This window comes from Colius striatus, chromosome Z, assembly GCF_028858725.1.
Source record: "Colius striatus isolate bColStr4 chromosome Z, bColStr4.1.hap1, whole genome shotgun sequence".
Classification (NCBI taxonomy): domain Eukaryota; kingdom Metazoa; phylum Chordata; class Aves; order Coliiformes; family Coliidae; genus Colius; species Colius striatus.
Genome location: NC_084790.1, coordinates 43,197,949 through 43,214,392, shown reverse-complemented (window position 1 = coordinate 43,214,392; position 16,444 = coordinate 43,197,949). Strand labels below are relative to the sequence as shown.

General features: G+C 40.1%; 1 protein-coding gene across 1 annotated transcript in view; it reads left to right on the top strand.

Moving 5' to 3' along the window:
- Positions 1-1,045: 1,045 nt before the first annotated feature.
- Positions 1,046-16,444, top strand: part of ANKRD55 (ankyrin repeat domain 55) — a 47,272-nt gene continuing 31,873 nt past the window's right edge. Inside the window, exons 1-5 of the mRNA XM_062019374.1 lie at positions 1,046-1,095; positions 6,765-6,895; positions 9,413-9,543; positions 11,673-11,782; positions 14,703-14,763. Coding sequence (XP_061875358.1) covers positions 1,046-1,095; positions 6,765-6,895; positions 9,413-9,543; positions 11,673-11,782; positions 14,703-14,763 — 483 coding nt within the window. The remainder of the gene's footprint in view (positions 1,096-6,764; positions 6,896-9,412; positions 9,544-11,672; positions 11,783-14,702; positions 14,764-16,444) is intronic.

Genomic DNA, 16,444 nt, shown 5'->3' with positions numbered 1-16,444 from the left:
ACCAGTGCTGAGTAAACTTGTTATATCCTTCTCACCCACCAGACCCAAGGCACTGCTAGTGATCTACTGCTCCTAGCAAATTCCAGGTCTGAACACTTATTGTTATTTCTCCCATGGAAACAATCCAGTAAAACGCAAAGTACATTGGGTTCCCCTCATTTTTACAGCACAGAGTCTGAGTTCTCAATTCAGGGAGGCAGAAGCCTGGTCAAAAAGATGATGTGAAGATGTGGGTCTACATCTTGGTCTGGGTCTCCATCTTGGTGTGGCATACACTGAGTTTGGAGCCTCTGCTGTGAACTTATTATACCTGTTACTCTATGCTGTGGGAGCCATCACTACCCACTTCAGCCATGGTAATATGCTCTCAGTTATTATCCCTTTGTTAAACATTGTACTTTAACTAGTCAGAATTGAGCAGTACTAAACTAAGATAGAAAGGATCGATAATTTGTTTTCTCCATGCATGAGTTAGATAAAGAAATAGGTAATATCTGAAAGCATCATCTCACAAACCACTCTCAGATACATGCTGGCAGCATAGTGATGCAGGCAGCTTGCTCACAGGGCTGTCTCTGAGTGCAGCAGATGATGCTCAGCCACACAGCAATAGCATTTGCACCCAACCTGTGCTGGCAGCTCTGCACATGCTCTGTCTGTTAGCCAAGTCCCACTCACCCTCTGAGGATTGTTTGTCTATGAGCTGTTGAGGATGCTGAGGCTGGATGAGCTGCAGCATCTCTCAGAACTGCTAGTAGGCAGTTTCACTCGCTGAAGCTGAGATGTTTTTCAGAAGCTCAGTTATGCTTCCAGGGATGTCATTTTAAGTGGGTCCATAACAAACAGAATATGCTATTTCCATTGGGCTAGTGATAATATCCTTGCCTTGACAACAACCTGCAGCCGTAAAGCGAGTTTAATTCTCTGGCAAGAAGACTGACGAAAGCTATCCTTGTATTGTTTACTGTAATATATGGCATTCTTCCCTGAAAACCCTAGAGATGGCATTTGTCTGTTTTAGTTGTAAACAATAAGACAGACCACAATGGATTTCAGTTCCTCATCAGTGTTTGATCAGCACAAAGGTAAGTCACTTGCTACTAATTTCAAAATCCTCTGGTCCTCTCATGCCTCTCATGCAAATGTACTAAGATTACTTGACAGAATGAATAACAAAGATTTTTTTAAAAATATTAGGACTCATAGAGATTTATTTTGGTTACATATGAAGGAATTTCTTCCATTAGTTCTAGACAGGGATATTTCAGCCTATTTCAGCTACAGTCATTTTTTAAAATAAAATCTTAAGCAGAACAGAAACAGCATCTGATTGCTCTTATGCTTAGCATTGAGAGATGTGTGTAAATATTTATTGTTTATAGTATGTATTGGTCCTCTTATGGATATATATATATATATATATATGAGAAAACAATTGCAATATTAGCAGACAGAGCAGTTTAAAATGGAGTAAAAATTTAAGAAAAGCTGATTTTCATAAGTTTACTAGTTTGTATACATTAAAAAGACAAGATGTTGACAAGTGATAAACTTGACTTAGCTGTATAGGTAAGTATTGCCATAACTGTGAATTTAAGATATCCTTAAAAGCCTCAACATTAAGATTTTCTACAGTGTAAGGTTGCTATGGAAATACAAATATCTCTTTGTTGTCTGTTTTTAAGTTAAATGGTTGAATTCCATGTCTTCATTTGCCAATACAAGTTTATATGTCTTACAGCTTATAATACTATCAGGAACATAGTGGCATACCTTTTATATTCCCAAAGCAGGAACTCTTTAAGCTGTCTTTAAGTCAGATGGCCAAATAATTTGTGCAGTGGCCACAGTTTGCTGTGTATACCTGCAGAGCGTTTATGGTGACATGGCCATGCTGCCCTACAACAAAGGTGCTAATTGTACAAAAAAAATAAAAAAAGATGAAGGGCAGCAGGAAGACAGACGTAGCAGTGATTTTCAAGTGTCTAGGTCCCACAGGTTGTACTTTCATGGTAGACTGCACTGCTTAGCTGAACCCAAAGTAAATACACTCCATGTAAAGCAGTAGACCTATGGCTGCCTTTCAGACATGGTAGCACTCAAAGCCTGAAGCAAGTCTTGAGATTTCTGGCCTACACTAGGCCAGCTGGGACCCCTACTCTAAGCAGACAACGAAGAGTGGGAAGCCATTGAGAAAAACTGAGAGACAAAAAAATGCTACCAGCAAAAATAAAGGAGGAAGGGAAGTGCGATGGCAGAAAGAGGATCTGTACTGCAGGAATAGACAGGTGCTTCTAGGTCATGTGCGAATGGCAGAAGGAGCATCTTCCCCAACAAGACAGAGGTGTGAGGTCAACTGATCTGCAGCTCCAAACAGCCATTCTTAGGCTCTCCTTCTGCAGACACTACAAGGGTACTCTGTGCCACATGCTAACCAAGCAGTGCTGAGACTGGCAAAGGAGGGGAATCCCTATATACTCAGTGCCATGAAAATGGCTGCCAGGGAGCCAATGGATGTGGTGTTGGGAATGAGGCTGGAATATGAGCAGGGCTGGGGAAGGAGAAGTCAAGTCTGCAGATGGATAAGGGGGCAGGCAGCAATGCAGGATCCCACTGACCCAAACCACCTTATCTGAACAGAAGTGGTGAGAGTTGTGAGGCAACATCTGCCAACACCTCCCCTTGCTCCTAATAGCTCCTAAATAGCATTTCAACATCTTGGCACATTATTGATTTAAGCTTGCATCATTTGTTTTAGCAAGAAAGGGGAATGACTTTCAATTTGTAACAATGGGAGAATATGGACTAGCTTTCAAACTTACCAGATCAATATCTATTGGTCCAATAAAATAACCCAGCCCTCCCTAAAAATCCTTTCTCCACTCTACCCATCAGAAATCTGTCCCAGCTACAGGCCAAAAAAAACAGCATTCCAGGCTTGAAAATAATACTATCTCTTTGCAACACTTCCCACAGTACTGCTCATTAATATCATATAATACTTACAAATAGTAACTGCAGTAGCAATGTGGGAGTTAAAGAAATCAAGCAACATAAGAAACTCTTCCCTTCCTAATACTGCATGGTGCCATTTAAATCTGTTCTGTACCTGGCTCAAATGTTTACCATTTAAACAGAGAAGCTAGACAAAGGTACAGCTGGACTGGTATATGCACACACAGGCACACATAGGGATTTTTAGCAACCAATAAACCATACTATGAGAGAGTGAATTTCTGAATTTTCCAAATTTCTAAAAACCACACTCATCCACCTCCCACTCACCCTTGCTGAAAGCAATTAAAGTGTCTAGTATCTTGTCTTGCCAACAAGCTGTGTGACATCAGATAAGGCATTTGGTTACTGATAGAGGCAAGAGGCTTCATAGGAAAGAGAGGAGTAGATTACATACATAAATATTTCTTTTCATGGTGAATATAAATTATCCTGTTATACAGCCTTCTGTTTTCAAAACTTAGTGTTTTAACAAGGTTTAAATCAGTCATTGTCAAAACTATATACACTAAACTGTAGCAAATTTATATTTAGAGGTGAAAAATGCAATGCAGGAGAAAGCATGCATTTACATACATCTAACATGAATTTTGTAAAACATCAGCTGTTGGTGCAGATCATGTAAAACATGCATTCTTCATAGCAGAGTCAGAGAAGGTTTAATGCAACAAGCAGCATTTCATTACTCTGAGTCCTGTGACCATTCTGTATGTTTCTTTATATACTCCTTATTCCAACACACAACTGCTTTGTCTTAAAGAAATGACACTTATATTAGATAGACTAGCCTTTAACATTGATCCTTTCTGAGGATTTTAGCTACAAAAGATGTCACAACTATATATGTGATTTGGTCTCTGCTCACAAAGATTCTTCCAGACCTTTGTACATCACTGCTGTGCCAGCCTGCAGTTTGTCTCTACTCTAGCTGCATACACAGGCTCTTGGTTGAACCTTTTGCTTTCCTGAAGCTGATTGACAGCTTCTTTCCACCAACAGCACAGCAATTTTCCAAAATAAAATATAAAATGTACCTGAAATTGCACTAGCACTCACTGGTATTTACAGAACTTCATTATTAACTGCATTAGTATTACTTCACAACAAGTGAAATAATGGACAGTCGGGAATTTGGAGGTCACAATGCCTTTATCCCACATGGTGCTGGTGCCCCAGCTGCAGCCAGGATCCCCAGCCAGGTAAACTCAGAGAGGAATGTAAGCACTCAGTACCTCACTGTCACCTTCTGCAAAACACCCACTCTCCAAACCATTCCACCTATGCCCAGGAAGCTGTCTGCAAAAAGAAATGGCCTACAAACTTCGCACCCATGCCCCCTCATTGCTTGACAGGATAAGGTGGAGGAAGATGAGGAGGGGGATGTTTTGTCACCTGAAGCCAAGCACATCCAGCATAAATTACATCCAAGCCCTCTCAGCATTTTCTGCTCCCTGTCATGTGAAGCATCAGAAGACCACATATCCATCTTCCTCTTTCCTGCCCACCCAAGACATACACCATGTTAAAGACACACCACTTGAAATAACGTCATCCTACGGAAACTAAATTAATGTCAGAAGCACAATATGTGTACTCATCAGCTCCTCATGGCACAGTCTCCCTTGCCAGCAGTGAAGGAGACTAGTCCACCTGCCTCTCCTTGCTCTGACAGCTAGAGCTCATGGATGGGGAAATGGGAATCTTTGACGTGGTTTCATGCCACCATCCTTTAACATGAGTGGAGTCTGTGTTCTGCAAGAGCAGATGTAGGGTAACTTCTTTGTTCATTCAGCTGCCAATTCAGAGTTTTGCGTTCTCTCCTCATACAGGAAGATAATTACTCGGAAGAATGCATTTTCAGCCCAGTAAAAGCAAAAGCCCAGGGGAGAAAGTATTCTAGTCCTAGATGAAAAGGGGAGAGGGAGTCAGGGACCCACACACAAGTGTGCATTTTTGTCCTTATCTTCCTGCCATCCTGACCTCTGTACAAGCAACCACTCTGCTTGAGAGATGGAGAGCTTGCCTTTGTGGCTGGATTGCACTGCTCCTAACTCACAATCAGAAAATTTAACAGTACTGGCAAGGCTAAACAGCAAAAGACACGTACAAAATTTAGATGTGTAATGCATAAAAGGAGGTGAGAGGCTCTTTGATCCACTCTCTCACTCAGTACATCTAACATTTTCTTTCCAAGGTCAGCAGCATCTTCTCTGTACTGTTCCCATGTAAGACCCATCAGATTCAGTGGTAAGAGTAGTTGTGTCGGTGCTCATGGCTGACACCTCCAGTGTAGCTCCAGAGACTGGCCAAGAGAAGCCACACAATCGATGAACCTCTGCCTTCTCTCCTTGCCTTTCACCTAGCACATAGTACATGCCTCTGAGTAAGGAAGTAGCTCAGATCTGAGCTAGTTATTAACATGTCTTTTGCTGAGTTTATTGATTGTGAGAGCAGTCTTCAGATCTGCCATGATAAGGAAATCTGATTAATGAGTCCTATGGGAAAGTCATTTTTTTTTCATCTACTAATCATTGATGATGACTCCAGAGGCAGTGACTCCTAGTTTCTCCTGATTTCCCAAGCACTTGGGTCAAAGCTCTTCTGCCAAGTAACAAGTTCCCTCAGCAACACTCACAAATAGACTAAAACACGGTTTAACATTTTTAATTTATACAATTTATCAAATGTGTAATTTGAAAGAGCAGCTAGAGTAAAGAAAAGAAATTATATTCTGTTCAGTTAAGCAGTGATGGCAAGGGAATTTGTTCACTGGTGAAGACAGATTTCATACCAGCTTTCCGGTTTTCCCAAGCCCACAACCAGAGCTTCAGCTTTGACAAACTAACCTTTCCCAGAGTAAGAGCTGATCATCTTTCCATGGCAGCCAAATTTTGAAGTCAAGACTGATGATGGCATTCTGGGGAAAGAAGGTCACATACAGGGAATTAGGCTGGACTGGACATGGTGTTCATGAGGGTGCTCAGCTGCAACAATATCTGATCACAACATGAACAGTGTGGCTAATACTTCAAAATTCTATTTCCAGAGCTTTTCTCACTCAAAAATACATGCATAGAATTTATATCAATGAGTTAACATATTATTTTATTTGAAAAAGACTTTTTACTAACTTTTCAAATTCTCTATAAAACATCTCATTTTTTTATGCACAGCTGATATAGTTATGCCTTCTTCAGAAGACAAGACAGTAAGGATAAGTCACCAGTCTCACCAGTCACTTAATGTCTTGCCTGTGATTGACTGTCTAGTGTGACTTTTGTGCCAGTTTTACTTTTTCCTGCTGACAAGATAGTGCAGTGGCTGGACAAATGTTATACTCTGTAGTGAAAGTGAAAAGCCTCAGTCTTCTGACTGGTAACACTGGATAACACTGAAACTGGAAAGATCACACTCTATCTCACAAAAGCGTAGCCAGCAGTATTATCAACTAATTAAGTTATTACTTCATTGTTTCTCAAATCATGTTACATTAATGTTAATATCATTTCTTCTAAGAAGTGGAAATTTTCCAGAAGTCTTCTTACGTCCTCTCAGCATTTTAGCACAGTTTTAGGAACAAGTTATAATGAAAACCAAGTTTCAGATGACTAAGAAAAACCACAGTACTGATTAGATACACTTTGTTCCACCTTCAGTGTGTATTCATAAAAACTCAATGAAATGAGTGTCATTATTTTCACTGTTAATCATTTGTACTTGCTTTCTGCTTACTCATGGGCATACTCCTCCCCTGCAGGTGATGCAGCAGAAGAGATTGACTTGACTGTGGTTTACCAAGCAGCAGCTAATGGTGATGTGAACACACTAACTGCAGTGATTCAAGAAGATCCTTCCATCCTGGAGTGCTGCGACACCGAGGGTAAATGAAGGCTGAGCATTAAATTTTCCAGTTGTTTATCCTGACTTGTGTGTTCAGCAAATTATAATTAGTAGCAGAATAAGGGAAATTTGAGTTATTCTTTGGAACATCCACTGGAAATGCTCAATTTGGATACTTCCTTCCCCCTATGACTGTAAGATTTCTACAGTGATACAAATAAGTTGCTTTGCTATAATCAGACCCTACTTATCATGTACCTACTTTATCTTCTTTACGGAGATGATGAGAAGTTGTTGTCACTTCAGAGAAGTAAAAGATATCGTTTTCAACAAACCAAATGCTGTTCACTCTGTACATCTCTAGAGTAGAATGTTGCAGTCTTTGCACTTAAAAAGTATGCATACAGGCACAGTTTGAATGATTTTGCAATGTAAATGTTTGCCAAAGGGTAGGTTGTACAATGTGCACTGATCTAAGTATTCTGTTTTATCTGTGAGACTGTGCTCCCTTTCATTTTGTGTCCAGGTTATTATTTAATGTTATTACAAAGTCCTGTCCATTGTCTGGGTTTTACATGTATAAGTTTCCCCAGTGAATTAGAATCACAAATCTCTGGAAGTTTCTCTCAAGGAAGACTTTGTCTATGCAAAAGCTGGGGTTTTTTTGCAGTCTTTTTAAAAGACTTCATATGAACATTGACTCTTCTAATTGTTACAAATTTTTCACACACTTTAAATCAGATCACCATTCTATCTTCAAAACGTCTATTGGTCAGTATAGAAAATGCTTAATCAAGCTAAGATGCTCCCAGACCATATCTTTATCAAGAGAAGAGGGAGGTTGGTGGGGAAAGACTGATCAGCAAAGAGAAGAATTTCAGCTTTACTAATAAGGTGCTTTACTACACTGTACAAATTAAAGACCAATCTTGCAAGAAAAAACATATGGCTCATATCCTGCATGTGTGTCAGAGTCCGCATAACCTTAGGTCAAGTAGCATGAATTTGATCAGCAGTCTCATTGAATCCAAAGAACAAAATGTAAGAAACATTGCAAACAAAGAACAAAATGTAATAACAATTATTCTTCAGTTGTGTATGAAGCTTATAGTAGTTTCTAACATTCATGCTTATTCACAGCTTAGTCATTTTCATCTCTTCTCAGATTCTGCAGAGAAATCTCTTACAGCAGTCAACAGAATGGAAGGAATAAGAAGCAATTAAAAGATATTCTGCAGGGAAGTTGGATTAGATGATATCTAAAGGTCCGTTCCAATCCCTACCATTCTATGATTCTATGATATTATAATAGAATCATAGAATAATTTCGGTTGGAAAAGACCTTTAAGATCATCAAGTGCTACCATTAACCCAAAACTGTCTTGTCCACCACTAAACTATGTCCCTAAGTTCCCTTTCTACAAGTCTTTTAAACACCTCTAGGGAGGATGACTCAGCTACTTCCCTGGGCAGCTTGTTCCAATGCTTAGAAACATTTGGTGAAGATTTTTTCCCTTGTATCTAATCTAAACCTCCTCTGGTACATCTTGAGCCTATTTCCTCTTGTCCTATCACTTGTTATTTGGGAGAAGAGACCAACATGCACCTCACTACAATCTCCTTTCAAGTAGCTGTAGAGAGTGTAATGAGGGGCCCAGAACTGAACATTGAGCTTGAGGTGCAGCTTCACCAGCACCAAGTACAGGGGACAACGGCTTCTCTGGTTCTGCTGACCACACAATTCCTGATACAAGCCAGGATGCCATTGGCCTTCATGCCCACTTGTGCACGCTGCTGGCTTGTTGACCAACATCTCCAGGTCCTTTCCCACCTTGCAGCTTTCCAGCCACTCTGCCCCAAGCCTGTAGCATTGCCTGTGGTTGTTGTGGCACAAGTGCAGGACCTGGCACTTGTCTTTGTTGAACCTCAGACAACTGGCTTCAGCCAGGTAGACAACATTTACAGTCTTTCCCTCATCCACTCAGTGGATCATCTTGTCACAGAAGGAGATCAGGAGCTGTCTTTCATAAACCCACGTGCTAGCTGCGCCTGACCACTTCCTTGTGAGTAAATCCAGTCTATAAAATAAGTCATTGTCTACATAAAGCATTGACATACACATAGACCCTTGCATGAGACTGGGCTTGATTTCATACATCTTTTGAATACACGGAGACAGAATAAAGCTGGGGTTTGAGAAAATTAGTCAAGCATCATCTGGTTACTAGCCACTCTCAAGAATATAAGCCTCCAAAATTGTGTGAAAAACCAGCAGTTCATCTTGGGCACTTGTCAGCAGAAAAACACTTTTATTTCCAGGAGAGTTAATGAGGCAAGGCTTTTGCTGGTTAAGTCATGCTTTTTTTAAAATCAGTGGTCAGTAACTGGCATAGCAGTTACTTTCTATCTACAAAAAGCGGAGTACAATTGTTGGATGGTTGACAGAGAAAGGATTTGTTAACTTGACAGTGTCATCATTAGTAAATAAGAAAATATCTCTGTCTTACGGCTTTGACAAAATAAAAATTGTAAAAGAACATCTGACTTTCTTCCCCAGGTTGCACACCTTTGATGCATGCTGTGTCAGGACGCCAGGTTGATACAGTGAAGCTTCTGTTGAAGATGGGAGCCAATATTAATACTCAAGATGCTTGTGGACGTACCAGTTTATCTCTGGCAACTTATCTGGTACCAAGACTTGGGGGAAAAGGATGGAAAGATAGATGGAGTAAAGGAAGTAAATGTGCAGACCAAATAAGATTTCTGTAAATACTACAGAAAGAAAAAAAAAACACAAAAAATTTAAAAACAAACAAACAAAAAAAAAACCCAAAAAAAAAACCCCACACATAAAACTTTTGGTCCTAGAAAACAGTGAAACTGTAAGCCTTATTATAATGGAAAACTGAAAATAATGATTAATAGAAAAGGATCTGGATTCCTGTCAGAGTGTCCTTTCTGTTTCAGGTTGTAAAATAAGTGCATGGCATGGGAATCTCACTAGATCCAGGGTCTTCTTTGTGGTTTCAAGAAAACCACTTGTTTCTGTGCATGGGAAAGTCCCCTCTTGTTCTCAGTATGCAGATTACCTTATCTCCTCCCACTATCAGCATAAGATATTTATGCTCCAGAGATAGTATTCCTATCTCAAATTCTATGGTCAGTGAGCATGTTATCCTGCACACCACATGAGCCAGGACACTGCTTTTTATTTCACTAAAGTGCTGGACCTTGAGCACCCTGGTTCAGAACTTACGTGCAGATACTCAGATCATAAGTAATCCAATCCCTCAGTCAACCCACATACAAGTAACAGTAGGGACAGACATCCCTTTGAGACTTTTGGTAAAGAAGATGTAGTGCTCTCTATCTGAAACACACAAGAATGGTCTTCTTCTCCTTAATCTTCTACTCCTGCTTGCTGGAGAGTATTCAGGATTCAGAGAGGGGATGGGGACCAAATTATCCAGGCAGAGTGGCTGATCCTGGACTTCTATTATAAGTTAGAAGGAAAAGAGGAAGGAATGTTCACCAATGCTGCACAGTATGAGTTATGTCTGGATGACTACCAGTTCATTTAAACAGATATCATGGCAGGGTAATTAAATCAAATCCCTTGCATCTGGTTTCTTCCTGCAAATTCGTGACAAAAACAATGTTCAGCTATACGATACTCAGTCAGAAAATAAGTGTAGAAAACAGCAAAACAGGGACTGTCATTCAGCACAAAGAGCATGCCTCAGTTATTTGAGAATAAACATTTCCTCTGCCAGATATTTTAAAAAATCCCACAATTAAGTGTCATACTCCTTTTTTCCTTCCTCCTTTCCCAGAGGGGAAAAAGTATTCTCTGGGAAAAAAAAAAAAAAAAAAATTACTGGAAAAGTTTTAAACCACCCAGGCTTCGAAGATTCCATTTCTGTTTCTGTGATGGATATAATCAGAGGCCTAGAAAGCATTTGGCTCTGATGTCTGTCCAGAGAATTGAATTCAGTAGAGCTCCACAGTCACGTAATTCAGTGGTCTTGTACTTCCGGCAGGAGCAGCAGTGGGGATGTTCTGATTCTAGTATTCCACACTTTTTACACTGTAAAGACTGGTAATGCCAACCCAGTGTAACTCACACCAGAGGGAACAGTCTCTATCATTTTTGTATAGAGGTTTTTACAAAACACTTAAACACGTGTTTGATTTCCCTTCAACTTAAGTATACATTGAAAGATTTATGGAGTCACAACCAGGTTGTTTACTTTTCTGTTGAGGTGATCAGTAGAAGGTTTTAGTCCAAAAACTGATTCATTCCATCTGTTTTGATGTTGTTTTCAGTCTAACATTGTCACTTATTCAAACTTCTGCAACAATGTTTGTAAGACCACACTCTAAGGCTTTTTGCTGTTGATTTGCCATCCCTGCTAAAATATCATAAAGGAAATGAGATTAACTGCTCACATTTCTTGTTTAACCTAGCATAAATAAACCCACATGCAGGAACATTTGCAACATTTGCTAGTGATACAAGAATTAGCAGGTTTTTCACCACTGTTTAGTCAGTTGGTGCTTGCCACAGCTGCAGAAAAAAAATGCAATGTGAAGGAAACACCTTATCACAGAAAAATGAATGACTGAGCTAGTCTGAGATTCAGACTCTAAAGGGGAACCAGTCTCAGTGCTGAGAGACCTCTATTGAGTAAATAAAAGACCAGTTCCCCTATTGGTAGAAACAGCTACAGTTACACACAGAGGCCAGAACCACCAAAGAAAGATCCAGCCTGATGCATTTCACTTTCCTCTTTGACATGCTCTAATTTCTCTTTTAGGGCTGGCTGGAAGGCTGTGTCAGCCTGCTCAGAAACGGTGCTAAGCAAAACATACCTGACAAAAATGGAAGGTTGCCACTACATGCTGCTACTGCAGAGCCTGATGTGAGGTATGTTCCAGGCTTCAATGGCATTTGCTGCTTGAATCTCAACACATAGCCACAAACACAAGCTACCCAGGACAAAGTGAGCCCAAGTCAGGAAGATTAGATGTGACACTTGTGTCTTGCTTCTTTGTTTAGTGATTGACATAAACTGGCTAGGGAGGAGGAAAATTTTGTACTACTCTTGTGTGACAGAGATATAGGTCCAAATAAATTGGAGAACCTAGTTTAAGATCACAACAGCCTGAGGACAAAAAAAACTCATTGAGGTTGAAAACCTGGATTTCTGCTGACCAATTCCCTTGCTGCTGCCTCCCTAGAAGATATATTACAAGAAGCTCCTTCTCTAGACTTCTCTTCTGAATAATACAGAAAATGTGAGAAAAGTTTTCTACACAACCTCTCAGAGAGTCCCTATTGCAAAGGGGAAGATGAGGTTTGGTGGACTGGCTCATTTTTAACTTATTTTTACTGAGGTAGAGTAACAACTTACAACTTAACCGTGTTAAGAAATCCTCTTTGTCTCATTCCAGCCTGTGATAATACGAAGATTTAACTAATGTTTATTTGTATATCTGAATAAATTCACTCAAAAAAGTCTCCTAAGTAAATCATCTCTGGAGGTATAGGAAGACATTAGAGACAGGTGGTACCTGCATAATGTTCATGTGACTTAATCAGTGAGTCTCCAGTTTTGCTGCTGTCACCATACCAGACCAGTCCAGACCTCTGTGTGTTTCCAGTCTTTTTAAACAGGTTTCTTCATTTTCCACATTATTGTTGCTTTTCACGCATCACTTGAAGAGAATAGTTTGAGGTTTGTGCAAAAGTACAGGTCAAAATCATTAAACAAAGCCTCCACAGAAAGAAGGCAATATACAACACTGCATATGCTGCTACTTGAAAGGGAACAGTAATCTACTTTACCAGCAAACAGGATTCCCTGAATGGTTTTCACATTCTCCATGGATACAGGCAGACCTTTGCTTTGCACAAGAGTTTACCAGTTGTGCAATTCCCTTTCCTCTGTCTCCTTATTAAGGTTTACTCCAAGCCCAGAAGATACGCACAGAGCACTGTGGGTGAGGCTTTTCCATCACAGTTATTGTCATTCTCTTGAATCCCGTGTTGTTGCCAAAACAATATAGACAATCACCACCTACAAAAATGCTTTTTTTAGTCAAGTTTGAAAGCTGGCAGCCTGCTGCTACAAACCTATGTGCTGGAAAGACAAGAGACAGTCATCAGTCAATTTACATATTGATTTTATAACTGATTTATGTGCTCCAGTGCGCCAAGAGGAAAGGTGGAAACAGAATCCATATACTTCCTGATACATGTTTTTCAGAGTAGTTAATAGAGAAATCTCAACTGCATGGCTGAACACCTATGCATTTGAGTGGTAGCACTTACATTGCCATAATGGTTTAAGGATATAAATGAGCCAAAGTTTGAAGTTTTACACTCAAAGAATGGGATTTCCTTCACATACACCCTTTCCATTGATTTAATCTGTGGCTAAACTATAGAACCATGTATCAGATTATAAAACTATGTGAAAAATGTGGTTTACAAGCATATTATGGTTATTTCACTTTACCCGCTCACCAGTCCATTTTTATCCACACCTGTTTTCAGATACTGAATTTCCAAGATTCTGAATCATTGTACAAAATAACCACGAAATGTCTCTTCCCTTTCACAGAGTTTTAGAAAACCAATCATAGCAATCCTAAAATGTCATCCTTTCCAGAGTTCCTAGTATGACTCCACTGTGCCATTGGCTGCACAATTCAGAAAATGTGTAACATCCTTTTCTACAAGTATCTGTATCCGTATATAAGTGGTTTTGAAGTCCTAGCAAACCATTGGCATCTGCCTAGTCTTCAGCCCTTAGGGATATCCTAGTCAAAAAGAAAAAATTTGGACTTCTGGTATCTGGAGATGGTATTACCAATGGATAAGCTTTTCACTTGCAGAATTTCCCAAATCATTCCCAATCCACTTTGTATATCTTTCAAAAAAAAACCAAAAAACAAAACAACAAAAAAAACCCAACAACAAAAATATCAACAAAAAAACCCCAAAAAACCTAAAACCCTAAAAAATATAATCACCCTGTGTCGGGATGACCCTTTTCATTTCCATGGTCCACTCATGTACATAATTCAAATGTTTACCATCCTACTATTAAACACAATGATCTTTGCCAAACCTATAGTGATTTCAGAACATCTTCATAGGATACCAAAGGAAAAGAAAAGCAAACACCAAGTAGTATGAGAAATATTATTGCACTTGAGTAATATTTCATGTAACAGTCCTATTTTAACTGTTCCCTCCACCAGAGGGGAGTGTTTGTAGTCTGATATTCTATAAAATGTGCACCAATGTGTTGCTATTTATACCAGAACAATGGCCCTATCCCAGCAGGCACATCTTAAGGCCTTGTAAAATACTATCAGTTTGTGTGTGTGTAAATATATAGTATGCATATATGCACACACACAAACATGTATACAACATCACATTACTCCAAGAGTTAAGGAGAGTGAAAAACTCTTTTAGAAATTGGTCATTAGCATTTCACTCTATTTAAAAATTTATAAAATAGGATGTCAATTTCGAAGCTACCACAACCTGCATACATGTATAGTATTACACACTCTGATGCTGGCCTGGCAATCAGCACATGGATCCTTCCTGGTGGATCTGCTTTTAATTCCCAGCACTAAACTTCTGTTGTTACAGTAAAACATTAAACCCCTATCTGCTTTTCTACTATGACAAAGCTCAGACCTCAGATTCTGACTTGTGCCCATCACTGATTTTTCTTGAAATTTCATGTTTTGTTTCTCAAAACAATGCCAATTTTTTCAGATTTAGTTAGGAGTATGGAAGACTGATTATGTCATTGCTTCCACAGGCTTCTGAACATACTTTTGCAGCAGTCAAATCTTAGTGAAATTAATCATCAGGATAATGAGGTGAGTGAGCTTGTGTTAAAGTCACAGTGCCAGACTCTGGGAGTATAGAAGTCATGCTGCTCAGAAAGAGTTCACTGTACTATCAATTTTATGATGAGATTGTGTACTAGTAAAAAATTTCTGTGCCTTTTCAGAACTTTGTAAAGCATTATCTCATTTTTCCTACTACACGTGGTGCACTTTGAGGCTAATATACCTTCTCCATATACCACCAACTATGAGGTACTTTAAATCCATCTTAACTCACTTGCTTTAATTGCTTTTGATTCTTCTGAGTTAGATATTATACTAAATCTTTGCCTTTGCCAATCATCCTGTCATTTAAGTACTGTTCTCAGGAAAAATACCACATGCTGGTGTTACACAGACCAGCCACAGAGCTACAAAAATTTATGCTTTCCTCTGATCTTTAAAGAACGGTGCCTTGCATATATAGAGTATGCAGGATGTGTTCTTCTGTGATGAACACATCCCAAATGTGTTCTTATCTAAACAGAGAAGCCAAGACACAAGAGACACACTGAATGTCTTTTAGTATGTTTTTCTTGACTCTTTACAGTTGCTCAAAGGTCACAGAATCATAGAATCGTAGAATAGTAGAGGTTAGAAGGGACCTTTAGAGATCATCTAGTCCAATGACCCCTGCAGAAGCAGGTTCACCTAGATAAGGTCACATAGGAACATGTCCAGGTGGGTCTTGAAGACCTCCAAGGAAGGAGACTCCACAAAGCCTCTGGGCAGCCTGTGCCACTGTTCCCTCACTCTCACAGTGAAATAGCTTTTTCTTATATTTAAGTGGAACTTTTTGTGTTCCAGTTTCATCCCATTACCCCTTGTCCTGTTGCTTGATACTATAGAAAAAAGGGATGTCCCAATCTCCTGACACCCTTTAGATATTTAAAAATGTTAATAAGATCTTCCCTCAGTCTCCACTTCTCCAGACTAAACAACCCCAGTTCCTGCAGCCTTTCCTCATATGAAAGATGTTCCAGTCCCCTGATCATCTTGGTGGCCCTGTACAAGACTCTCTCCAGAAGTTCTCTGTCCCTCTTGAGCTGAGGAGCCCAGAACTGGACACAGGACTCCAGATGAGGCCTCACCAAGCAGAGTATAGAGGGAGAAGAGCCTCCCTCGACCTGCTGGACACACTCTTCTTGATGCAATCCAGGATGCCATTGGCCTTCTTGGCCATGAGGGCACATTGCTGGCTCATATTTAGCTTATTATCAATCAGGACTCCCAGGCCTCTCTCTGCAGAGATACTCTTCAGCAGTTTGACCCCCAGCCTGTCCTGGTGCGTGGGATTACTCCTTCCCAGATACAGGACTCTGCACTTGTCCTTGTTGAACCTCATGAGGTTCCTCTCTGCCCAACTCTCAAGCCAGTCAAGATCCTGCTGAATGGCAGTACAGCCTTCTGGGGAATCAGCCAGTCCTCCCACTTTGGTGTCATCAGTGAACTTGCTGAGGGAACACTCTGTCCCCTCATCCAGGTCGTAGATGAAGATCTTGAACAAGATTGGCCCCAGAATCTATCCCTGTGGAACTGCACTGGCCACAGGCCTCCAACTCGACTCTGTGCCATTGATCACCACCCTCTGGGCTCTGTCATTCAGCCAGCTCTCGATCCACCTCACTGTCCACTCATCCAAGCCACACTGCCTGAGCTTTCTGATGAGGAT